The sequence below is a fragment of the Pipistrellus kuhlii genome, unplaced genomic scaffold (genome assembly GCF_014108245.1).
Source record: "Pipistrellus kuhlii isolate mPipKuh1 unplaced genomic scaffold, mPipKuh1.p scaffold_m20_p_3, whole genome shotgun sequence".
Lineage (NCBI taxonomy): Eukaryota > Metazoa > Chordata > Mammalia > Chiroptera > Vespertilionidae > Pipistrellus > Pipistrellus kuhlii.
The window spans coordinates 13,443,445-13,470,307 of NW_023425529.1; the positions used below are offsets into that span (position 1 = coordinate 13,443,445).

Consider the following 26,863-nt stretch of genomic DNA (forward strand, 5'->3'; position numbering starts at 1 on the left):
TTTTCATTTTTATACCTCAGTTCTTTTACAGCAGCATGACTACCATCAAAATCCTTATTATTAAAAGTTTGCTCGGACTCATTTCTTCTATGGAGTATCCTACAATTCTAGCTTGGCTGTCCTCAAATTTTGGAACTTTGATGCTAAACAGAATGAGTCAGAAATGCATGATCCTCTTCCAATTAGGCTGGGAAATGAAAACTCTTAGCACATTACTACCTTGGGTATTATGTTTGGTACCTTCTCACACCATCTCAATCTAATCCACACAGCAATATTCCTATTCCTATTCTACTGGTGAGAAAACAACGGCTTAATAATTTGCTACTTTCCCAAAGTCACACAACTCGGAAGAGATGAGGCTACTATTCAGACTCAGATATGTGTAAATCCATACATAGCCCGAGCTCTGAAACAGCGATTTTCAACCTTTTTCATCTCATGGCACCTATAAACTAATGACTAAAATCCTATGGCACACCAAAAAATTTATTATCATTTTTGATGATATGACAAAAAAAATAGGTATAATTTTGATTCATTCACACTGGATGGCTATCACTGTGTTGGCTGTTGTCATTTTTATATATAAAGCAGATTAAATAGGTGCTGCATGTTTTAACAATTATTGCAGCACACCAGCATGCCACAGCACACCAGCTGCTCTAAAATACTGTGCAATGTTGGCTCTCAGAAATATAAAATATGAAAGGTCTCATTTACTGCAGATTCCTTCCCAAACCCCACAGGCAAACTCCCAAATTGAACTTACCACATGCTGAGATTTAATCCAGGATTTATCTTCCTTGGCACTCCTGACATTTTGGGCCAGGTAATTCTTGGTTGTGGGGAGCCCTCCTGGGAACTGTAGGATGTTTTGCATCATCCCTGGCTTCTACCCTAGATGCCAATAGCATCCCCTTTTCAGTTATAATAATAGAAAATGTCTTCAGAGATTGCCAAATGTCACCCTAGATGCAAAATTCCCCCCAGTTTATAACCACTGGCCTAATTCAGTCTTGCAATATGGACACATCTAAGGACAAACTAAACATAAACTACATAAACATGGGAATAGTTATACTGTGCACAAACACGTTTTCTATGGATAGCTCCATAAGATGTCTTCATAAGCAACAGCATTGTCATTTAATTCAAATGCAATGTAAAACATTACTCAAAACTATAGTTTTTAAGGAAATTGAGCTTGTGTAAGAAAACAATTTTATTTTGTTTGTTGTAAGAGGACCATTTCAAAACTTATTTCAAACCAAGAAAAACAATAAGAATGAAATCCTTTATGAGGTTAATATGTAAATATGTTCAGAGAATAAGCGACACAATCCAGTTGAAAAGGCTTCCTCCTGATAGGATACAACCATTAGCAAGATCAAAAAGTCTCTCGAGATTGAGTATGGATGGCAGCGAGACCTTAAATGGAACCTGAGAAAAAGCATAAAAATGTTTATGAAATGCATTGTTTTGAACTGTTGACTGAAGTAAAGTTCTCAAAATACACAAATACCAGTTCCATATAATAATTTTATGTGAAAGATATATAATTCTTGCCTAAGGTAAGATTGCAGCTTTACACTGCTGAAATGTCACATATATCATTTTATATCCTATTAAGATTCACATCTATGAGTCTATAAAACAGCATACTGATTCATACTGATGAATCTGTAAAATTGAGCCTATAAAACAGCAGATACTTCTAGAAATGTGGACTATTTGTGTGGGCATAATCATTGAGAATGATTCTAAATGAAGGACGTTGGCTTCTGAATAGACTGCTCAGTTGACAAATCTCCATCTCTCATTTTGAGCTTAAGTCCTGCCACAGTGAAGCAAATTAGGTTAGGGGTTCACTCTCTTTGAAAGGTACTATTACCACGCCAAGGACTAGTATAGCCAAAGTCATCTGAGAGCCTAACAAAAAGCAATAAGACAGCTTTTGTGATTGTAGCACTGACTATTTGATGGGGAGGAGGGCAGAAAGGGGAGAATAACATGAAGGGAAGGAAATGAATGTTTACTGCAGACACACTTCATGCACATCTAGATACTTTTGAAGATGAATGATGTCATGTCGAATGACTCTAATGACTTAGATTCTTGTGAGCCTGAATCCTGGTTAAAAAAAAAAAATTAGAGGACAAGGATTATTAATTCCTTGTCTACTTGTTAAATGAACCTATTATTCTCCAGAAAACATAGTGAACCTAAAAGTGGAGACTAGTTTTCTATTTGTTTTTCTTTACTTTTTGGATTTAAAAAGTGATAAAAGTTATTCTATAACTTCAAATAAGAAAGAGGTGAATATAAAAACTAATGATATCCTCTTCATCACTAAATTTTAGACTAATTAATACCACCAATTTGAGAATTCTTCCAAAATTGTTAAAATCCTCATACAAATGTATATTATTAATAACATGGGTCTTTTCCTTTTCTTTCTTTCCTTATTTTTTGAACTAAAATAACCAAATTTCAATTCATTGCTTTTTAAATTACCAATATATAAGAGAAATCCCTCCTTAATCAATTCAGGGAGGCAGAATAGCCACATGGAGGTCAGGAGTATGAATTCTGGAATAAGACCATTTGGTTCATACCAGATATATGAGGTTAGGTAAGATATTTTATGTGTTTTAATGTTAATTTTCTAACCCATAAAATGGAAATAATAAGAATTACTATATAGTATTGTTGTTACAAGAATGGAGTAAGTTTACACATAGTAAATAGAATTGGCCCTTTAACTATGTTGGGATTAGGGATGCCAATCCTCCCATACAATTGAACATCTGCATAAAACTTTTTTACTCCCTCACAACTTAACTGCTAATAGCCTATTGTTGACTAGACACCTTATCGATGGCATAAACAGTTGAGTAACATATTTTGTATGTTCTATGTATTAAATACTATATTCTTACAATAAGGCAAGCTAGAAAAAGAAAATCATAAGGAAGAGAAGATATATTTACAGTACTGTAGGTGTTTATTTTAAAATTCCACATATAGGTGGACTCACACAGTTCAAATCTGTGCTGTTCATGAGTAAACTGTACCTAGAAGAGTGCCTATCACAAACACCTAATCAAGGCTATGTTGTATTGTCACTATTGAACACACCATTTTTAATGGTTCTATAACAATGCCTGGCCTGGGCCATCCTTCATTAAAGAGGTAGTTTCTAGTTTTTGAGCATGCTTGTCTACTTATATATCTCCTGGGTGCAAGTGCTTTAATTTCTGTATTACTGATTCCTCAAGATGGTTGTTCTGGTCAAAGGGTGTTTACATTTACTTTTTTAACATTTCTTATCAGATTACTTTCCAAATAGGTTCTGACAATTAATACTTCAATCAGAAACAAATGAGGGGTTTCACACCCAGGGCAGCATATTATTATCATGGAATGTTATAATCTTGTTATTTTGCCATTTAATGACTATCTTTCTTTATTAAAAGTTAGGGACATCTTAGAGAGCTAATATTAATTTGTTTATTAATATGTTGACATATATGTGATTACCATGATTACTCTGGTTACACCTCATTGCTATATAATTGCACTAAACATTCAGTTTATTATATGGCAATGAAAGACCTCACATCCAATAATACCCTTTGTTAGATAATTTTCAAAGTAGTAAGAATAATTGTCATTAAAACATTTGTGTGTCTTTTCTCTGGAGCTGTATTTCTGTTATTATAGAATTTTTTCTCATATTAAAGATTACAGTATTTAAGATAAAAACACAAAGAGGCCACATTAGTTTTAGATAACATGAGAAGTATCTTTATGGCATAATTTATATACTGGATCCAGATAGAGCACTTTGGCCTCTGACCCTTAACAATGAACTTGCAGAAACAAGTGGCCATTTGTAAAAGGATGGAGATTAATTGCTGGGTTTATTGATGAGGCTGCAAGTGAACACTTCGGGTCAGAAAGATGAAATAAAAAGCTGTCATCCTGGAGTTGTTAATTTTTTTCCATCCTCTGGAGAACACTAATGACCCTAAGATGTCAGAACTTACCCTTGTGCTATTATTCCTACCTTTTCAGACATCTGGGCAATTTGGGGGCAAACTGCAGGGTTTCATTAAAATCAGGCCTGGACTTGAGTTTGTTGAGGAGAGTTTCCAAAGGCATTGGAGAATTACAGGTTACTTGCCAATGCTATACTGTGTTGTTGTTTTTTTAATGTGTTTCTGCATGAATATTAGATTTTATCATAATGAAATATTTTATTACTTCTGTCCCTTTGCTCCAATGATTTTCCTTGATTGGCAGAGAAATCATAGTCTTGAAAGTATCTATAATTTTTCTCAATCCACTGAGTTTTTATTGAGCCCTACTTTGAGACCTCTTCTTGCTTCTCTCAGCACACCATTGTCAGTTGCCTTTTTATTGCTTCTAAGTGTTAGTGACCAAGAAAAAGGGACAAAGCCAGATTTCTACCAATCAACTAGGTCTCTCTGCCCTGATAATTGGTAAGTGAATATAAAATTGTGGGCTTTGTGATACAGGTGGCTTTAGCTTTGCCTCCTTTCAAGTACCTTAAAACACAGAGAGTCACAGCCATGAGAGGAATTATTTGATAGTTTCAGTGTGGGAAAGCAATTTCACCCAGCATTCTCACATATAAGTTTCACTACCATGGTTTCTATGTCTTCTTAGTAGCTCAGCTGAGTGTTTAAAGTTAATGATTCATTGGATTTTTGTTTTCAAACTGGTGAAAAACATGCATTCCAAAGTAAAAAGAATCATATGACACTACCTTACTTAAGAATATAAATCATGAATGATTGCTTATCCACCTAATAAAAGTTCTAGGTGAGAGGGAAGTTGATATATTTGGTTTCACTGTACTTTTTATATGATGAAGATAATCCCAATACAAAAAAAAAAAACACAAAAAAAACAATGGATAATATTCACCACAATCTAATAGATACAACACCAACTCTTAGGAAGGTCAGAAAGGCTTGTATATACAGTTCTATCATACCATAGGAAATTTCACACGTTTCTGAGAATAAGATTTATCTTTTGCATTACTTTAATTTTTGTATTAAAAAAAAACAACTAAGTATGACAGAAAAGAAATGTCTTTTTTTGTTTTTGTTTTCTGTTTTTTAAAAATATATATTTTATTGAATTTTTACAGAGAGGAAGAGAGAGAGGGATAGAGAATTAGAAACATCGATGAGAGAGACACATCCATCAGCTGCCTCTTGTACACCCCCTACTGGGGATGTGCCCGCAACCAAGGTACAAGTCCTTGACCAGAATTAAACCCGGGACCTTTCAGTCTGCAGGCTGACGCTCTATCCACTGAGCCAAACCGGTTTCGGCTTTTTTTTTTTTTTTTTTTTTTTTTTTTTTTTTTTTTTTACCATAATATGAGATTAAAGTGTCATATTGGAAAGATAGCAGGAATATTTTAAAATTAATCTTAAATAAATAACATTACTATAAAAACACTTTGCAGAGAACAAGAACATTAGAAATTAAGATAGGATACGGGAGAGAACGCATTTGTGCAGAAAATTGGTTCAAATGTTACACTGTCTAAGAATAGAACACATTCTTCTTAAATCACCACCACCATTGTCACTGAAGCTCTCCAGGCACTGACTCCTGGCTGAGCATGGTGCTTCCTTGAGCTCTTGAGCAGAGGTCATCTTTTAATAAAGGCCAATCCTTGCTCAGACACGATGTTCCAAAAGCACAGAAAACCAAATGTGTCTGTCCAGTCAAAGTAATTTCAGCAACTTCTCAGTGATTCTATGATTGCCAACTTTGTTTCCCTTCTCACATCTAAGTAGATGCCAAAAGTATTTTTGCACAATGGCCTCTATGCAGAGTACCTCCAGGAGAGAAGATCTGTTGAGGGAGACTGTATCTACTGGGATGCATCTTTAAAAATCCATTTTAGGTTATGCACATAGTTTACAGTAAATATAAATATTTGGTCTTTGACCCAGGTTTCCTGGCATAGAGCTCCTAAAGGTGCTGAAAATTTTCTCTTAAGTGCTATCTAAAGGATCCCATGTTCTATTCCAGTCAAGGGCACATACCTCAGTTGGAGGCTCTATCTCTGGTTCTGGTTGGGGCTGTACAGGAGGCAACCAATCAACGTGTCTCTCTCAAATGAATGTTTCTCTCTGTCTCTCCATCTCCCTTCCACTCTCTCTAAAAACAAACAAGCAAAAAAAAAATCATCCCTACACCTTCAACTTTGAGGGGGCAGAGGGGCTGGAGGTTGAGTTCAATCATTAATGGCTCATGATTTAATCAGTATTACCTACATCATGAAGCCTCTATAAAAATGCCATGCTGACAGGTTTCAGGGAGCTTCTTAGTGGGTGGAAATCCAAAGAGAGTATGGAAGCTCTGCTCCTCCCATCCCCCTATATCTTGTTCTATTCATTTCTTTATTTGGCTGTTCCACAGTACTATCCTCTATAGTGAACTGGTAATCATACCTAAAGTGATTTCCTGAGTTATGTGAGTTCTTCTAGTGAATTATGGAACCTGAGGGGGCATCATGGGAACTCCCACATCATAGTATGCTGGGCAGAAGTGTGGGTAGCTTGGGTCCTCGTTTTCAGCTGGTATCTGAGGTGGAACAGTCTTGGATTGAGCTCTTAATCTGTGGAGTCTGCACTAACTCTAGGTGGTAGTTTCGGAAATGAGTTGAATTGTTGGACACCCAGTTGGACTCAGAGAATTGTGGAACTGGTTGGTGTTAGGAAAACCACACAAGTGACCCATCTGGGATTATGTAAATTAAGGCAATACTCAGCTACTAAATGTCTTTGGAGCTTTGGGGCTTCTTCCACATCCCTCCTCCTTATCGGCCCCTATTCTGCACACATTGCCCTTCATATCCTACCCCAAGCCCAGCCAGGCACTACTTGATGAAAAATGATAGAGCTGGCAGTGAAATCATCATTATGGATACATGTTTTTTATAGAAAACTATTCAAGAAAACTATTCAATCATTTAAGACCAAAAGAGACCCTTAAGAAAAAGTAAACGTTTAGGCTATACATATCCAGACTTATTTGGACTGCTCAGGAGTCCAAGGGCCAGAAAAAAAAGAGCCTTTGAAATCTAACACCCATTGTGCAGAGAGAATAGCTACTCTCTCTCTCTTTCCAGGAATTTTTTTTTCATCATACACAGAACTATTATAATAAAGGACTTCGAACAGGGAAAATCCTCTTTAAAATATCAAAAGCTCTAATCAGAACAGAAAGCATGAGTTGTGCAATCAACCATGAAGTGCACAGGGCATAAAGGCTAGATGGATGTTCATGGCCAGTGATTCAGGACTTGGGGGAAGGATGGAAAGAAAAATTTTCTTGGGTAGAGGATCCAACAGAAACATTTATATTCAATTAGTGGCCTGGTGCATGAAATTCATGCACATTAAGAGGGAATTAATTAGAGGAGATATTTAATATTGGTATTTGCCCTTTCTCTTTAATAGAAGTATCAGAGATAAAAGAAAAATAGTAAAATGTATATGAAAATATTCCTCCTGTCAGAGTCTGGGGCATGCCACGGGATCCAGAGTCAAGTCCCAGCCCACCCCCACATTCCTTGAAATCATGTGAGACCCAGACCCAGATGGCCCCATCTCCATCAAGCCCTGCTGTGTGGGGGACACAGCCTCAGGTCTCCTGTTAAGCCCCACCTCCTGCTGATTGGTTATTATGCATGAGGGAGTGATGACATTTGCATATTAGCCTTTTATTATTATGACTAGAGGCCCAGTGCACAAAATTTGTGCACACAGGGGGAGAGTCCCTCAGCTTGGCCTACACCCTCTCACAGTCTGGGAGCCCCCAGCAGATGTCTGACTGATTGCTTAGACCTGATCCCTACTGCCACGGAGGTGGGAAAAGCTGCCACCACTGTTGCACTTGCCAGCTGTGAGCCCAGCTTCTGGCTGAGCAGTGCTACTCCTGTGGGAGCGCAATAACCATCAGGTGGAAGCTCCTGCATCGAATGTCTGCCCCCTGGTGGTCAGTTTATGTCACAGCAAGCAGTTCAGTGGTCTTAGCATGTCATTAGCATATTACATTTTGATTGGTTGAACTGCCTACTGGACCACTGGACACTTAGCATATTAGGCTTTTATTATATGATGTGTTGTAAAACTGAATGTCTGTTCCTCATTCTCTGTGGAGATGTGAAGGTATGAATTCAGAGGTAGTGCTTATACATGATTCCATTTTACTTTACATTGTTGCCTTTATTTTCAGAAAATGGTTTTAAAGCTTTCTCAAGTTATTTCTTTATACGCTGGAAAAATTTTCAGCAAGAAAGGAAGGCTGCATTTATTGAGGATTGGAAATGGGATGAAGTCTTTGTTTTATAGAGTTCATTTCATTTGTAAATTAACTGTTAAAATAGAGGTTAAAGGAAAAGGGTCACATTATGGGTCATATTCAGAATGTATTTTTAATCATGAGTGGGTGACATGTGTGATGTTTACTTCCTACTTCTACATTAAAAAATAAACTTTAAGCCATTATGTTTCCTAATTCCTTTAGAACACTTCTAACTCCCACAAAATAGGATTAACTGAGCACCCTTATATCCTTATCACCATGCAGTTTGGGTTCCTGAGAAGCAGACTCTCAAGAGGGAATGTGGCTTTCAGGACATTTATATGGGAGTACCATTGGGATCAACACTCATGGAGAAAGGAAAGAAAGCAGAATTAGACAGAGAGAAATAGGCTGCAATGCAGTCCCACACAACAAATGACTCAGCCAACCCCATGGGGAGATTTGTAGTTGGGATGGCCCTTCAAAGTTGTCCCTAATCCTGGTAGGGGAGGTCAGATCTTCATACCCCATATCAACCAGTAACTGGATGCAGATTTTCCCCAAGAAAGAGACTACATCCTTTAGCCATGGGCAATTATTGGAGGGGGATAAGAGCAGAGCGGTGTCAGGCAGCACATCACCAGCGCTAGGAAAATAAGGTCTTCAGTCCTGGAGGGGAGATCTGGGGGCTCAGTGCAAGGGCCATGGCAGGCATAAACATTTAACTCAGTGGTTAACAACAGAACTATTAAACAAGTGGCCATATGGCAAAATGCATACTAGTATATAACTGATATAAGCTAAGGAGAGATTTAGAGTAATAACTAATTAAGAATTCATATACCAAATTTCCAGATGCTTCTCTGCTTGGGTTATGGCCAAACAAGTTTAATACAGTTCCAGGATGACTTCTATTAATCACGTTATTGGATTATTCTTGGGATCATCCCCTTCTCTAGGGTAGGAGGAAGAGAATTAGAAACTAAAGAGTAGGAAGAAGATTCAGTAATAATATCTTCCCATAAGCTTGAATATGAAAAAATTCAATAGTCTCACCTGAAGCCTAAATTTCCTGTGGAAGAATAGAATTTTCATAAATTTTCCAAAACTGGAGCTAGAAAACTGTCTAGATTACTACTGATTCCACGGAGGAGGAGACTGAAGTTAGGTGGGAGTTCAAGGAGCAGAGGCATTTTGTGGTTGACAGGGCTGGTGTGAGGGAGTTTGGAGGACAGTTGGGCAGCAGAGGGAGACAGGAGAGCACAGTGGTTGGGGACATGTTCAAGCAGCCAGTCTGCCTAGGTATGAATCCTGGCTCTCAGATTAGCTGAGGGAACTTGGGCAAGTCACTGAAACTCTTCAGGCCTCTATTTTTCACACATACAATAAGAATAAGAATAGTATCTATAATATATTACCTCAAACAGAAGTCTAAAGTCATTTCAGAATGTATGTATTAATTTCATATTGCTGCTATAACAAATTTACAACAAACCTAGTGCTTCTCTTCCAGTCTTGGAAATAAGAAATCTGAAATCAGTTTCACTGCATCAACGTTGAGATGCCAGCAGGACTGGTTTCTTCTGGAGGCTCGAAGGGGAGAATCTGTTGCTGAGCCTTTTAGAGGCTTCTAGAAGCCACCTGTGCTCCTGGACTTGCAGCCCCTTTTTCCATCCTCAACATGTATCACTTCAACCTCTGCTCCCATTATCTTATCACCTTCTCTCCTATTGTCACATCCCCCTCTGCTCTCTTTTGTAAAGGACTTCTGATTACATTTTGGGACAACCTGGATGATCCAGGATAATCTCCCCACCTTGATTTCATATCTGTAAGGCAACAGGTTCTGGGGATTAGGATGTGGATATCTTAGGCGTGATTCAGTCTACCACAGTGTGTGATTAAATCAGATAGTTTAGATCATAGAAATATCATATTTATATCATATTTACTCAACACAATTTTGATAATTAAAGTTATAGAGTTAATTCTTCTTAAAATGTGATGGCATTCCTAAAAATGTCTGTTGTGCTGGAAATTTTTAGTGTTCACTAACATACATGTTTGCTCCTCTACAATCCTCTACATCCTTGCTCATTAGGAGGAGGTCAATAGGATATGGACAGAAATTATGGTTGCTGGCTCTTAGAAAGGGTCACCCTAGTGTATTGTCTAAACTGGGACACTTCTAATAATAAAAGGAAAAATAGTAACCATTACTCCAAATCAATACGCATGCATTGTGGCTGTCACAGGCAATGTGCATGTATGGTCACCCTACTTAAAGCACCTTGTAAATTTCCCAGCCCTCTTCTCCTGCGATGGTGACCTTAAAGGCCATGTAGTCTAGACAGTATAGTTACAGATTCAAGGAGAGTTCCCTTCACTGGACTTTGCATGAGGAAGAAACCTTCATAGCCATAGGAATGTAGGGTTATTTGTTAGCACAGCCTAGCCTACCCTTTTCTGACTCAAACATGCATGCCTAGCCCTATTTCTGAATAGAGGGAAATTCCATCAGAGTAAGGATTTTACTCCACCTGATTTGAATCTTAGCAGCAAAGTTATAGGAAAATATGCTTATAACTAAACACAGTGAAGCTGGGTTCCCACCTAAAGAGTTGGTTTGGGTTTGCTTTGGGTCTACCAGAGAAACAGAAATGAAATCTCTTGAGCTCGAACAGTACTTGGCATTTCTTGATGCTATTAGGAAGGTGCTCATTGGACTTACTGTCTGGCAACTAAAACAGGAGGATCTTTTTTAGAACAAAGGATTTATAAAGAACATGAACTGAAGTTTGTTTTTTATTCATGGGACTTTGTTGCTTAGAATCAAAGCATGCTGGGCTTTATTATTAGCAGAAAGGTTTATTTATTTCTTATGCAACCAGTGCAGGAGCAACCTGGAGGGCAGAGCTGCTCATGCTGACTTCTTTATTCACATCAGTATACATTGCAAGCACCTGCAAATCATTCTTATAATGTGGCCAACACTGACAAGCAATTTCTGATAGTTTGTAATTTATAAGGAAGGTAAATTATTTTAAGTCTTTTTAGAATTCTCAACTTGAGCAATCAGCCTTAATAAGAGAGCATGAGGAAGAAGAGGGCAAGGAAAGAGGAGAAGGACAGAGAGGAGGAGGAGGAAGGGCAGAGGTAGGAAGAATCAGAATCCACCACTGAACCTCCCTGAACATTTACTATGCACTGTATGCCATTAGGCACTTCTGGTTAATGATAATTCTGTTGCCAAAATAAAATGTGTCACTACTCATAAGGATTTTTGATTCATCAAAAGCATAGTTTAGCCCTAACTAGTTTGGCTCAGTGGATAGAGCCTCGGCCTGCTGACTGAAAGGCTCCAGGTTTGATTCCAGTCAAGGGCATGTATCTTGGTTGCAGGCACATCCCCAGTAGGAGGAGTGCAGGAGGATGTATCTGGCTCTCTATCTCTCTCCTTTCCTCTCTGTAAAAAAAATCAAATATAAATATATATATTAAAGCATAGTTTAATGGTTTTCTAGGGGCTTATGCTAAGTGAATAAATGCTAGCCCCCAAAGGTTACATACTATATGGTCCCTTTAATACAACATTCTTGAAATAACAAATTTATAGAAATGGAGAATAGCTGAGTAATTGTAAAGGATTAGGGTCAGGGACAGGAGCGAGGTGGAAGTTGGAATATCTGTGAAAGGACAAGGAGGGGTCCTTGTAAGGATGAAATTGTTCTGCATCCTGACTTTATTACAGTCAGAATCAGGTTGTGATATTGGACTATAGCTTTGCAAGATGTTACCTAAATATATTTTATTGATTTTTTACAGAGAGGAAGGGAGAGGGACAGAGAGCTAGAAACACCGATGAGAGAGAGAAACATCGACCAGTTACCTCCTGCATACCCCCTACTGGGGATGTGCCTGCAACCAATGTACATGCCCCTGACCGGAATCAAACCTGGGACCCTTCAGTCCGCAGACCGACACTCTATTCACTGAGCCAAACCGGTTTCGGCTCTATGTTATTTCTTATAATTGAATGTGAATCTGCAATTTTCTCAAAACAAAAAAAATAATAATTAAAAAAGGATGGTTGAAAAATAATACTTAGAACACATCTATTAAATGTCCTTTTAGTCTTTTCAAAATTAGCAAACATTTATACAGGCCAAAGGCCACTAATGAAGGGAGCTGCAAATGGTCAAATAAAAAAATGACTCATTTCACATTATTTTAAGTCTGGGAAAGATAAAGACGGCCACCATGCAGTGAATGCTTACCACTGGCGTGCTCACCTCACCCCATAGTAATCCTACAAGCAGAGTAGTTATTACCAATGCACGGAGAGGAAATGAAGTAGCTTGCTCCTGGTCACACAGCAATGGATGGTGGAAACAAGAATTGAATCATGTTCTCATCCATTGAGACACATTGCTTTCAAGACCTTCAACAGAACCTGATTCACCTGGGTGTTTAAGGGTTAATGTCTTGCCCACAAGGGAAAAACTGGGGCTACCATGTCCTGGGGTGCTCTTCCCACTCTACTCTGCTCTCAAGAGAAGTTGAAAAAAGAACTTAATGGCATTATCTGCCTGAGATTCAAAAATCTCAAATACCTGTCGAATGCTCTCGTGTGAATTTCACACATTGGGCCTCTAGTAACAATATAATCGCTGATTGTCTGCTATATCCTTGATGTCCATGATAATTTGTCCAAGGTAACATATAACCAAGAGAGATTTGGTTTTTCATGGTTCTCTAGTAGAAACCTCTTAAAAATATGTAAAAACTATCCTCAACCCTCTCCCCTCTGATTCTTATAATAAAGTTCCCATTTTCTTTTGAGGATAAAAAAAAAAAAACCAACCACTTGTCGAATGTATTAACAAGAAAAATGGGTAAGTGTACACCTGCTCCTTCTTTGGAAATTTATTTAGTGACAAGAAAAATGTGACCAGAAAATTTCCAAAAGATTGCCAATTGACTCAACTATATGAGGCAAAAACCAATATCCTCCTGAAATGAAAACCTAGTCCCACCATTAGAGGCCCAGTTTTTTAATCAAGACAAACCCATTTAGCAAAATGAATGAAGCAAATGAAAGTAAACACTTAGCTTTCTATTTCAGCAAAATAGAAAGCAGTGAACAGATTTGCTAATGATACCCCTGCCTCTCACCTCCTTGGAAGTTATACAAGTGATTAAATTTCAGGGAAATTTTCCCTTTGATTCTGAAATACACTTATATCCTAAATGAATCCAGGCTTTATCAAGTAGTGAACAAACTTCTTGCCTCTTTTATAGTAAGCATACAACATCAGGTTTATGATTATATTTTAGTTGAAATTATACCCAAGCACCATTATACCTCCAAATCTCATGCCTCATAAAAGCAGGACCAATACTTTGAGCACAGATAACACAAAGGCTCCGGGTTCCTTGATGAAGGAGAGTGTGTTTCACCTTGACACTATTGCAGGCAAGTCTCTGAGAGATGAGCATTTTGAAAATGCTATAAACAGCTTAGCCTTTTCTTAGCGTTTTGAAGAGCACATCAATAGCCTGGCCTTTCCTTAAGGGCTTTCTTTCTCCCTTAGCCAAATATGACAGTTAGAAGTGGACAGGGAAGATGGAATCCAAGCCGGTGCTGAGTTTGAAAAGCAGTGTGGAACTGATGTCATCGGACATTGTCTTCAAGAGAATATGAGAATATTAAGTGGATGTCTCACAGACTTACATACAAAGGATACTCTTCACTTGAGGACAGAATGATAATGACTCACAGAAGAAAGATGTAATTCTAGATGCCCCGAAAATCTATTCAGACAGCTCTTGACTGTCTGAATTATAAAACAAAGAAGAAGAAGAAAAAACAACAACATAAAACTCTTGTCTGGTGGAAGGAAGGAAGGAAGGAAGGAAGGAAGGAAGGAAGGAAGGAAGGAAGGAAGGAAGGAAAGAAGACTTAATTGAACCAACAAAAATTATATTAATAGATTTAATTTTATTGAGACTTAGTAAGCAACTTCTATGGAATATGTGGAACCTTGTGCCCAATGATGTGAAGGAGAGTTTAAAAAGAGTACTGTCACTGACACCATTTGGTGTACTGTGTTAAAAGGAAGAGGCACAAAGTAATGTAATAAAATTAGCCAAAGGAAATTAAACAGACTAGTTCTACTCTCTAGGATTTAAGATCCTAGAAAAAGTGAAATGGAAGCTATCCCACATAAGTAGGGGTGCATGCCACCCCATCCAACACCTAGAAAAACTGCATAGGTTATTTCAAAGGGTACCTTGAGAGTCAACCTAGTTTATCATCTCCTCTCTGGGTGTAGACACACTCAGCAACTACATGACAGTTACCCAGCATATTTGGGGAGAGGTGATGACTAATTTAAAAAATTTCCTAAGCAGGTTGCCAGAAAGCACTTCATTATAACATATTTTGGTTAAAAAATTAAGGACAGAGACATAAACCATGGGCTTGAAAGAAAGTGATGAAAGAAGGACTCTGAGTTAGAGCAATATAGGTTTAATGTGTTATTACCAATTTTTGTATGATAATCTAGTAAAAGATAAGATACTAGCATTGTGAAGCAATAATTTCAGCTGATAGGCAGGGGTCATCCTAGATAATAAAAGGGTAATATGCCAATCGACCTAATGGTGGAACAACCAGAACCCCTGCAGCCCCTCGCCCTAGCCAGCCCTGGCCAGGAGCGGGCACCCTCATCCCCATTGGAGCAGGCCAGTTGGACTCTACCAGTGCACGAATTTGTGTGCTGGGCCTCTAGTAAGAACATAAGAGTCTATAGAGCATAGTTAGTCATATGATAGAATTAATACCTCAGACATAAAATTAAAGATGTGAATGACTAAACAAATGAAGATATGTAAACATTTTGTGACTCTGTGTCTCCTTCTAGCTGTTCTTTAACCTTCTCTAAAGTTCTTACTGAAAACGTCTTAAAGATAATAATTATTTTGGTGACCAGCATGTGGTTGATGTCAGTATCTGATCATAAACAGGCACAAAAATTACCATTTTAAGAATCCTATATAATAAAAGGGCAATATGCAAAATGATCCTAAGAGCAGAGATATCAGAAAGATCTCACTCGACCAGTCACTATGAGGCACACTGACCACCTCTCAGTCCCTCCCCCTGGCTGGCAGGCTCCGATCTCCTGATGGCAAATGGGGAACTGGGGTGGAGGTTGGGGGATGCAGGCATTGCCAGACCAAGGCCCCCATCCTGTCAGTTGCCCCCCACACAGAGGGAAACGCATGGCAATGAGCAGGCAGGAAAAGCTGACCTCTTGTTCCCTTTCCCTGGCTATCAGGCTTTGATTGCCAGATTGTGAACGGGGAACCTGGGGTTAGTGGCAGCAGAGGGCAGGGCCAGCGGCAGGCAGCCTGGGAAGATAGCCCTGATCACAGGCCAGACGTAGGGACTGTACCCATGCACAAATTTCATGTGCCAGGCCTCTAGTAAAAAATAAGAGAGCATGAGAACATAAATTTGCCCTGTGAAAAGAAATCCGCATGAATAATGTACATAAAAATGCAGTGAAAGTTATTAGAATTTAACTGTTATTACAGTTTTTTTAGATCAAATTAAAAATATTTTTAAGAAAACATATTGTATAAACTTATGTTCAACTAGAGGTTGGGGGGAAATGGCAAGCATCAGGCTGCAGTGGTGTTATTTCAGAGCAAATAGAAGAAGTTTTGAGTTGACTAAGAAAAGCATGGAGCTGCTCTCATCCACAGGAGCCTCCCACATACTGTTAGCAGTCTCACTGCACTCTCACCTCCATTGGCCTCTTCTACTCTCACATCTGCCTCGCTCCTATGTCCAGGAAGCCAAGTGTTGCTAAAGAAACATCACAAGCCAAACAGCCTGGAGTCCCAACAAACCAATGACTCTTAAATCTCCAGGTGGCCCAATGTCCTTTTATTTCTCCTTGGTTAACTTTCCTGCCCATCACACTCAAAGACTGTGACTGTCCAAAATCTTCATCTACCTCTCTCTCTCTCAGACCATACTCTCAATCCTCTAACATACTCCAGAGGTAGAAAAACTTGCCTCCACTTCATTGAGAAATTAGAACCACTGCGTATAAACTGCCCCGGCTTCTCTCACCCTTTCCCACCTCAATCTGCTACCCCAGGACCTAGAGAAAAGAAGTATCTTTCCTCAGCTTCCAAGCAACGATCTCACTTGTGTTATCAATGTCTTTCTGCCCCAACCCTGCTCCCTAAAGGCTGTGTTCCATCATTTGTCCTTCTTTCTTCTAGACAGGCAACCCCCACCCTCCTGACCCTTTTTCCCTTCCCAACACTCCTGTCCTAATTTCTTCCCTAGTCTCCGAGTCTCTCTGCAAACTTCTGACCCAGACCACCTTAAAGATTCATCTACACTTGCAACTTTCACTTTCCCACTCTTACTTTTGCTCCTCTTACTTCTCAACTTCCTGTAACACCTGCTCCCGCTATTCCAATAGAATATTTAGTGGGTATAATTTAATTAAAGACACAGATCCTGGATTTTTAAGCAGAACTGTATTTGACTTCTGCCTCCTCCACTTAGAAGCTGGGAGACCTTGAGCACGCTGCTTAATTGCCTGTGCATCAGTTAGGATAATAGTAGTAATCAATTTAATAGGATTCTTATATTAAATTCTATATAATAAAAGCCTAATATGCTAAGTGTCCAGTCAACCAGTAGGTCACTCAACCAATCAAAGCATAATATGCTAATGATGTGCTAAGGCACTCAACCACTCACTATGATGTGCACTGACCACTAGGGGGCAGTCAACCAGTCAACTAGTTGTTATGACATGCTCTGACCATCAGGGGGCAGACACTCCAACCTGTAGGTTAGCTTGCTGCTGGGGTCCAGCCAATCTGGACTGAGTGAGATGGACTGGACATGCCCTGGAGCCCTTCCATGATCTCTCCCTGGCTGGCTAACCTCCTGTGCCCCTCCCAGGCCCCAATCCTGTACCAGGAGGGTCTCTGTGCCCTCTCGTAATCCGGGACCCCTCAGGGGATGTCAGAGAGCCATTTTTGGCCCAATCTGCAGGCCAGGCTGAGGGACCTCACTGGTGCACAAATTCGTGCACTGGGCTTCTGGTGAGATAAAACACTGAACAATGTTTTCATGTGCCCTGTGCTCAACAAATATTAATAATAAATATTATTACTACTACCACTATTAGTAGTAATCATTTTAGTGATTAGTGTCATTATTGTCAGATTTTATTCTGGGTCTAGATAAAAATCCTGAACTACAAAAAATATCCTACTGAACTTATGCAGCCAAGAAAAGCTCTTTGGTAATCTCCTTACACAATGTATCTTATCACTTTGCCTAGATCAATCTTCCTACCTTAAACCAGATCTCTTCTTGGAATCTCCTCTCCAAACTTATTCTGTGTGACTCTAGTCAGTTCAGTTCACACACACACACACACACACCACTGATACACTGATTAGGTAAATTTATTTGTATCATGTGAATCAATGTGAAATATAAAATTAGCTGAGTACAGGAACCTTAACCTATGCTGCCTTCTCAACAAGAAAAGTATCTACACCAATGTTCTGCATTCAGCTGGAGGTGGATAATTACTGATGGCAGCCTGTCCTTCCTATGATCAATCACAGCAAGAACAGAAAGAATATTTTTAGCATCATGTTTGAATCCTACCTAGCAACTTGGAAACTGCAATAACTTGAACCTATGCAGGCAATTAAAAGAAAGTTTTATTATTAGTTGACCAGAAATTGCACCTCTTGGTCATTTATATTCTGTGAGTAATCACTGAGAAGGTTAACGTGGAGCACTCATTCCCTTCCTTCATCTCCTTGCTATTCTCAGTTCCTTTTTGTCACAAGCTGTGTGTGCAATATCCATTTTAATTAGAAAGAGGCAATAACAGACAAAGGTGATTGCAATAGGTATGTTCAGTACAGAACCAAATTGCACAGCAAGATCTCATCCCGGTGATAAAAACAACTTCACTAAGGCATGTAATTTTGTCTAACAATTTGTTTCTTGGAACAAGCTCCTAACGCCTATACCCAGGCCAGCACTACTCGGTACGTCTGACTTCAGTGGAAGCATTAGCGTGGGCTTCACCTGGGAGCCACCTTCTCTTGGACCGGATGACCCTTTCACCACTGGGGTCTTGTGTTGGGTTCTTGCACACTGACTTAATTCCTCTAGGATTCAGCAGTGATTTACTTTACAGGCAAAGAAAATGGGTTCTAGTTCTATCTCTACCTTTAACACTTTTCTTCTCTTGGTCGATCAATATTTCAAAACAAATTTGGATCCTAAAAGTCTGTTAAAATTAAATAACTAGGGGATGAAGAATTCACACACTCACACATGGAAGGCAGGACCATGGTAGGGATGATGATGATGATGATGATGATGACTTCAATGAAATAGCTAATATTGACTAAACATTTGTTTGGCCTAGGCTGTCTGCCAAATATTAAACATATATCATTTGCTTTAGTAATCACAACTGTGGAATATTGGCATTATTACTCTATTTTCCATTTGAAAAAACTTGCCTAGGGTCATATGACAAACAAGATTTAAGGCTGGGATTTCAAGTCTAGTCTGTCAAAAGCCAAGACCCATACAAAATCATGTGTCCTTTTTTAGTGACCTGCTTTTAACCAGTTTGATCAAAATTATGTTTAAGTTTTATTTTATTACCAATGGCTTGCTACAGTAAATCTATGTATTTCTATACTAGAAAATTAAATTCCCTATTTAAAAAATGAGAAAGAATATGCATGGCCAAATAAATATAAAAAAAGCAAATATAAAATTTCAGGTGTTTGACACTAAATAGAATTCCATTCAATTGAAGAAGCAGTAACTAATTAATATAATATATATGGAACTAAGAATTTAAAGATTAAGTTAGCATTGTCCCTCTTCCCCCAAGAAACTAATGATATAGTGGGGAAAATATCATGCAATATTTCAGGTCTTACTTCAAATGTCATATCCTATGAGAGGTCTTCCTATTGATGCAAAAATTCTAAAGTTTATAGATATGTGGAAAACATTTGAGATAATTCTTCAAAATGTTACTAGTGGATATTCTCTGAATGGTAGATCTGAAATGACTAACATTATTCTCTTCATAATTTTCTGTATTAGCTGATTTTTAAAGAATATTTTTAAACAAAATAACATGCTCTAATAAATTCATGTTTATCACTCACATTGATTAAGAAGGATTAGACCCTTGATACTCTTATAATAGCTGTTTTCTGAATTTCCATTTCCATAGCAACAGTGATACTTATGAGTGAATCAAATATAGCTTTAAAAGAGATACATACCTTAGATAGTGGTTGTGTCTCTCTATCAGTCATAAACAGACTTATTATTTCTGAGCAACATTCAATAATCATTTTCTACAAATAAGAAAACAATATAGTAAGGTTGATATTATTGGTAAATATTAGACATTTTAATTATAAACTTTTCATTTCATTTGTATTTTCTTGACTTATCACCTAAGTTCAATTTTCAGGTTGAGACTTAGAGGTATTTGAAAACTACAGGATGGCCACAAATGGTAAGATTTAATTAAAAATAATATATTTTTAGGATTCTTCGCATGCACATTTACTGTTAAAATTCATGTTACAGAATAATGACAAGTAAAATAATCCACATGAAAATAAGACTTTGAAAAATCACTTTTCTTTTCAACAGAGAGTCCTGGAAGAGAGTCCAGACATGGATTTAAGCAGGGAAGAATGGTTGGGAATTGGGAAAGAAATGGAAAGAGCAAATGAATAGGAAGCAAAGGTCAAAATCATATGTTCTCTATTGTTGACGGCCCAACCACACACCCTACTGTATATGTGAATACATCTGACTGATGAGGGGTCTACCCACAGGCAGGGCTGAATCGGTCAGATCCTCCCCATAAGAAAGGACAACAGAAGAGAGCTGTAGGCAGTACTGGCTATGTGAGCTGAGGAGTCCTGTTATGGAGTTGGAGAAGGCAGTCATCGGCCAGATGTTAGATAAATAAGAGGAAGAATCAGAGATGAGTGAGAATTTACCTCCTCCTCACTGTGGCACTGAGCACAGTGATGGCTCCTGACAATCCAGTCCACTTTTTTAAGGTCCACTGTGCACTGTTTCGAGTCCTTAGCAGTGCACAAGCTTACTTACCGGATGCTGCCAAATCTTTCCTCCCCAGCAAGTCTATTTCACTGGAGCTTGTGAAAGAATTTATTTACTGACAATGAAAAGAGTCATAACTATAACATTATCAGAGAAAAACTATGCCTGCCGCACAGTATTGCCAGTATCCATCCCTGAAGGAAGCAACAATTTGCTCTTATGGCAATATTAATATGTACATGTAGTAGCAATTAGGAATTATAAAAAGAATAAAAGTACATGAATTCGTACATTACAACTGACCACTGCTGGTTAAAACCTGAAAATAAAAAAGCAACAAAGCTATCATTTAAAATTAAAGATCAGATAGCGTTTCACAGACAAGAAAAAGATTAAGAATTCATCACCACAAATTAGTATTACATTTCTTTGACTTAGTTGAAATCCTCATCATCTTTCACCTACAATATGGAAAAAGCTTCCTAAATTGTTTTCCATCCTCTGAACTCTTGCTTCCCCCATCCCTCTTCACATGCCAGCAGGATTAATTTAGTAAATATAGTGTGGATCATGAGGTGCCCTTCCAGCTGCTGCCCCATCTTCTCTGACTCCAGCACACACCCTGCCCTGATTTTCCACGACCCTTTCCTGCAGAGCAATGTCCATTCACCACTTACTCGTTCAACCTCTCCTAAATGCATCCTAAGTGCGGTGGAGTGGTAATAGGAAGTGAACAAGACAGAGAGACGTTATGGTCTGGTGGGAGGGGAAGGAGAGACAGACTGCCAGCACTGTGGGAAGTCAGAGGAGAAAGCACATAGTTCCACCATCTGCCAGCCCCATCTCCCACCACATTCACCCTGTCCTCCTGCCACAACAGGTGGTTCACTGTCCCTTGAATATGAGATTCAGTCCCATGACTTCACTCTGTCAGGAATGAGTGCACTCCACAAGTCTCCAACTAAAAGTTTCACGGGCAAGTATTGAAAAGGCACTGTGTTTCACTCACTAAAGATATTGGAGATAAAATTATAAATAAGACCCCTGAGCCAAGGAATATAAATTCAAAAGAGAAGAAGAAACATACAAATAACTGCTGAAACAATTTGGTAAGGGCATAAGGTATTTTGGGACCCAATGGAAAATGGCCTTTTAATTTATAGGAGCTATAAAATGCTGTCTGAACTATTTAAGCAAGTACAAAGTCTAACTTAAACCTCTATCCCTACCTCCTTCCAACTTTCCCTCGCTCCTTTCTCTCCCCCCCCCCCCTCTCTCTCTCTCTCTCTCTCTCTCTCTCTCTCTCTCTCTCTCTCTCTCTCTCTCTCCTCTCTCTCCCCACCCCCCCCACACACTCCAATATGAATGAGATATAAATAAACAATAAATTAGAATAATTGGCATCATCATTGAAGGAAGAATTCCACAACCTTTTTGTATGGTATAGAATTCAGATAATGGGGAAGATAAAATAACTGGAAGCAGTCAGAGAGACTAAGCTGAACTGTATAATAAAGACCTGAGCCAGAGTAGGAAGGAGAGAGGAGATCAAACACTCCACACAGACTGAGTTGGAGGGAAAGTTTTAAGAGTTTGAGCCAAATGAGACAGATGTTGAAGAGTAGCTGTGGATATCAGAGAGAGATTAAGAGCAAGACAGTGGGGAAAATAAGACTTAAGGAGTTTTTCTGTGTATTCCCAAAAATGATTCCCTCTTGGATGTTCTTACAAGAGGCACCACAGAGATTTTGATTGTTTTCTATGGTTTTGAACATCAGATTGATGTTTCCTTAAACACCACACTTTTCTTGCTAAAAGGGGCCACCAGGCAGCTGGCTCATTATGAATGACATCTGGGTACCTAAACCATGCTCCTACAATAATAAGCTCCTCCATGACAGGGACCTAATCGTACTGATTTCTATGTGTCCTTCTCTCACCAAGCCTGGAAAAATTTTGCAAATAATTGTCTAAAAAATAATTTGTTAATTGATGCTAATGTCCAATTTTATTTTGTTCTATATTTTCAGAGTACTTTGCTATTTGGGATAATCTGACAACACGTGAATTCTAATTGCCTTGTTCAATACAGTCATTCTGGACATGTCTGCTGAACTAACCTTGAATGACTTAGTAAACATAGTTTAAGATTGTCATTATCAGTATGCTATCACTCCAAAAGGGAGTTTTTGTTTTAAAACCAGGATGGTTAGCATCTTTGATATGCTTTCAAGTACCTGATGAACTTTGAAGATATCCCTAAAACTGTGAATGATAAGATAAAATAACTCAGTCATTCCAAGCTGGTGTTGTTCATTTGTGAAGAAGGACATACAAGGCTTTCAAGCCAGAAGTGTCTGGAACACCTGCTCTGTAGCCCTCCAGATACATCTTAAATTACAGTCTGTTTTCTGAAGTTTTTGGCTTCTTCCAGACCACAGGGATTTGGGGAGAAAAAAAAAAAAAAAAGCGAAGGGAATGAGAAAGAGAACAAGATTTACTATTCCCTATATCAATAAAAAACACATTTTTTAGACCCTTATATTTAATAACCCACCAAAAATCTATATTGTGATAGATATAAATATATTAGATTATAGAGGCTATGAAATACTGTCCAATTCTCCATCAGAATTGATCTCTTCAAGTGCTCCAGTTAACTTCTAATTAGCTCCCAGTGAAGGTTGTCATGACAACGAACTGGCAGATTTAGTCAGTGGGATTTATCTGATATTACCCTATAGAATTTAGCTGCTCCCCCCTCCCTTACATGCTGGTTAGTATTCTGGGAAAAAAGAAAACTTTGTATGTTCCTTTCATTTCTCAACTTTCAAATGTTATGAACTAATTTGCCAATTCACCTAAACAAATATTAGTTTTCTTCCATTGAATGACATTGTCTTATAAAGAATTTACAGAACTAAAACACATCTAAAAATGCCTCACTTAAAGCTGAAGAAGCTCTAAGTTGGGTAATAAAACAAATTAAAAAATACAGAGGATAACATCAGGATGAAAGGAGTTTGTGCTCCTCAAGGACTGACCCACTCACAAAAACATTTAAGTCAGGTCATGAAAGCAAACTCCAAACCTTGGTTAAGGCAAAATAGGTCCTCTGGTTCTCTCTCTGCCTATATTCAAATGCTCCCTTGCTCCCCCTCCCATTTATTCCTAATTTGTTTATATGTATAGCCAACCTCTTGACTCAGATACTGGGCTCACTGTGGTCAATTTGATATATACATGTGATCCCCAGGGAAATTCTGCTGACTTTCACTCCAACCTAGGGGCTCATCTCTCCATCTCAGAGCAATACTTGAGTGAAAGGATCATTTTTAGGAAGGAGAGAAAAATTAGTTCTAGGAAAGGACTTGAATCCTGTAGCTTTAGGAAGAGCACAACCTAAAACTATTACTTCTCTGGATGCTCACTCTCCTGTCTTAAACAATCTAAGCCAAAGAAAGAAATGGGCACAGGGAAAAATTATCATTTTCCATATATAATCTATAAAGAAATGATTCAAGGATGATTTAAACAAAAAAATATTCTCGACCATGGGTCAGAGACAGCAACCTGCAGAGTTTGGTCTATGACTGAAAGGCTGTGATTGTAAGTGATCTGCAAAGGAAGTGTAGAAATGAAACGAGAGACACATTTCTCTGCAAAACAGACATGAAAGGGCAACCATATGATTTAGGATAAGAATTATATATAAGTGAAACCTCATGAGTTTGAGATGGCTGATCCACTGGGAGATTTATCAGTACATAGTATTTCATTAGTATCATTAAATGCCTGGTAATTCTTGTTGTAATAGTTGATGGCCCTGGAAAGGATGTATAACTAAAAGTCTAAGGCATCATCTATTGTATATAATAAAAGCCTAAGGACCATTACAGTGGAACCACCAGAAAGGCTGGTTGCTATGATGCACACTGACCACCAGGGAGAAGATGCTCAATGCAGGAGCTGTCCCCTGGTGGTCAGCCTGCTCCCGCAGCAGGAGTGCCACTCAGCCAGAAGCCGGGCTAATGGAGGGCAAGGGCAACAGAGGTGGCAGGAGCCTCTCCTGTCTCCGCAGCAGCACTATGGAAAAGCAAGCCAAGCAGTAAGGAGCAGTGAGCAAGCAGGCAGGAAGGAGCAAGGGTCCCAGACTGCAAGAGGGTGCAGGCTGGGCTGAGAGACACTCTAGTTTCTATGATAAGTAGAAGCACAGAGCACAGAAGACTTAAATTCTGGAAAGGTGCATTTGGCAAAGGCTAACTGTTCTTGCCTGATGAATTCTCTTACAGCTAGGCGTATTGCTTTCACTATAATAAAAAATGCACTCACAGTCCTGATAAACTCAGACTGGAAAAATGCCGACAAGTATAGTCTGAAAATCAGGAGAACTGCCAACATTTACACTTTCTCATAAGGAGTGAATGGATGAGGAAAACAAAAAGAGCCGTATACATCCTATTCTTATTTATATATTTATTGTCTAAGGTTTTACATATGTTTCCTTTTTCCCCAATTGACACCCCCCCACAGCCATTCCCACCCTGGGAACGCCCCCACTGCCCCAGTGTCTGTGTCTATTGGTGATGCTAATATGCATACATACAAGTCCTTTGGTTGCTCTCTAACCACCCCCTTCCCTGCCATTTGTCTCTGGATCTATTCTTGTTCATCAAATTATGTTCATCAAATGACACATTATATCCCACATATGGGTGAGATCATGTGATATTTATGTTTCTCCCACTGGCTTATTTCGGTTAGCATAATGCTCTCCAGGTCCATCCATGCTGTTGCAAATGGTAAAAGTTCCTTATTTTTTATAGTGGCATAATATTCCATTGTGTAGATGTACCACAGTTTTTTTAATCCACTCATCTGCTGATGGGCACTTAGGTTGTTTTCAAATCTTAGCTATTATAGATTGTGCTGCTATGAACATAGGGGTGCATATATCCTTTCTGATTGGTGTTTCTGGCTTCTTGGGATATAGTCCTAGAAGTGGAATTACTGGGTCAAATGAGAGTTCCATTTTTAACTTTTTGAGGAAACGCCATTCTGTCTTTCATAGTGGCTGCACCAGTCTGTATCTTTAAGAATTAAAAATGTTTTGTAACCAATTGAATATTAATCTAGCAGAAAGTGATTTAAGAAAAATGATATAGCTGACTAAAAGTTAGGGAAGATCCTAAAAGATCTTTCTGAGGAAAATAAACAGAGATGGGACCCAATGGACTGGAATCCAGTCCATAAAGTTAGACAGAAGACTGTTTTTTTTTTTTTCTTCATTGTAAATGTTGTACCGCCATTTGATATTTTTAAATAATTACCACAGTAACTACAGAATATATATATATATATATATATATATATATATATCTCAAGAAATTAGATTAATGTACAAAATGGAAATTTACAGAGCAAGTAATTAGGAAAGAACAGCATTCCCTGCTCCTCTATTTCCATAAGAGGTGAGGAATTTCCACTCCATTCCTGAAGGAAGAGGCTGCTTCTAGCTGTTTTTAGACCCATCACTAATTCTTATCTGACTGGTTTGGGAAAAGCAACAGGGCATGCTAAACTCAGCCCCTTCTGGGTCATGTGAGTTTATATTTTTTGAGTTACCCTGCCTGCAGGACTCCTATCCTCTGCTCCTTGGTGCAGTAAGACTGGCAGGGGCAGAAGGGGAGTGGAGGCAATAATGATGCTGACATTTTGATCTCCATATATCCACTTCCTGTTTAGAGTGCACCAGAACACATCAGTGATCATAAAAACCACTCAAGTGAGAGAAAAACAAGTATTACATGATCTCATGCATATGTGGAATCTAATGAACAAAATAAATTGTTGAGCAAAATAGATCCAGGGGAACAGAGGGAAGGCAAGGGAGGCTGGGAGGGTGGACAGAGATCAACCAAAGAACTTGTATGCATATATGCATAACCTATGGGGCACAGACAATAGAATGGTGGAGGCCTGGGACAGGGGAGAAGGATGAGGTGGGGCCGCGGGGCGGTCATGCTAGAACGGGTCAATGGGGGAAAAGAGGACATATGTAATACTTTCAACAATAAAGATTTTTTAAAGAAAACCACTCAACAGTATAAACTCTGTGATCATATTAATAACACACTGTAAGGATAATATCTAATTTTTTAAATACTCACTGCAGGATTTTTTTAAGTTATTTTAAAGTATGAGGAAGGAAAAGAGCAGGAGAGAGAAGCACTGATGTGAGAGAGAAACACTGATCAGTTGCCTCCTGCAAGTGCCCCGACAGGGAATCAAACTTGCAACCTAGGTATGTGCCCTGACTGG

The 26,863-nt window shown here is 38.7% G+C and overlaps 1 protein-coding gene across 1 annotated transcript in view; it reads right to left on the bottom strand.

The window, feature by feature from the left end:
* Positions 1-1,211: 1,211 nt before the first annotated feature.
* Positions 1,212-26,863, bottom strand: part of CFAP54 (cilia and flagella associated protein 54) — a 243,255-nt gene continuing 217,603 nt past the window's right edge. Inside the window, exons 67-68 of the mRNA XM_045587640.1 lie at positions 19,744-19,818; positions 1,212-1,443 (exon numbers count right to left, since the gene is read on the bottom strand). Coding sequence (XP_045443596.1) covers positions 1,324-1,443; positions 19,744-19,818 — 195 coding nt within the window. The 3' untranslated portion in view covers positions 1,212-1,323. The remainder of the gene's footprint in view (positions 1,444-19,743; positions 19,819-26,863) is intronic.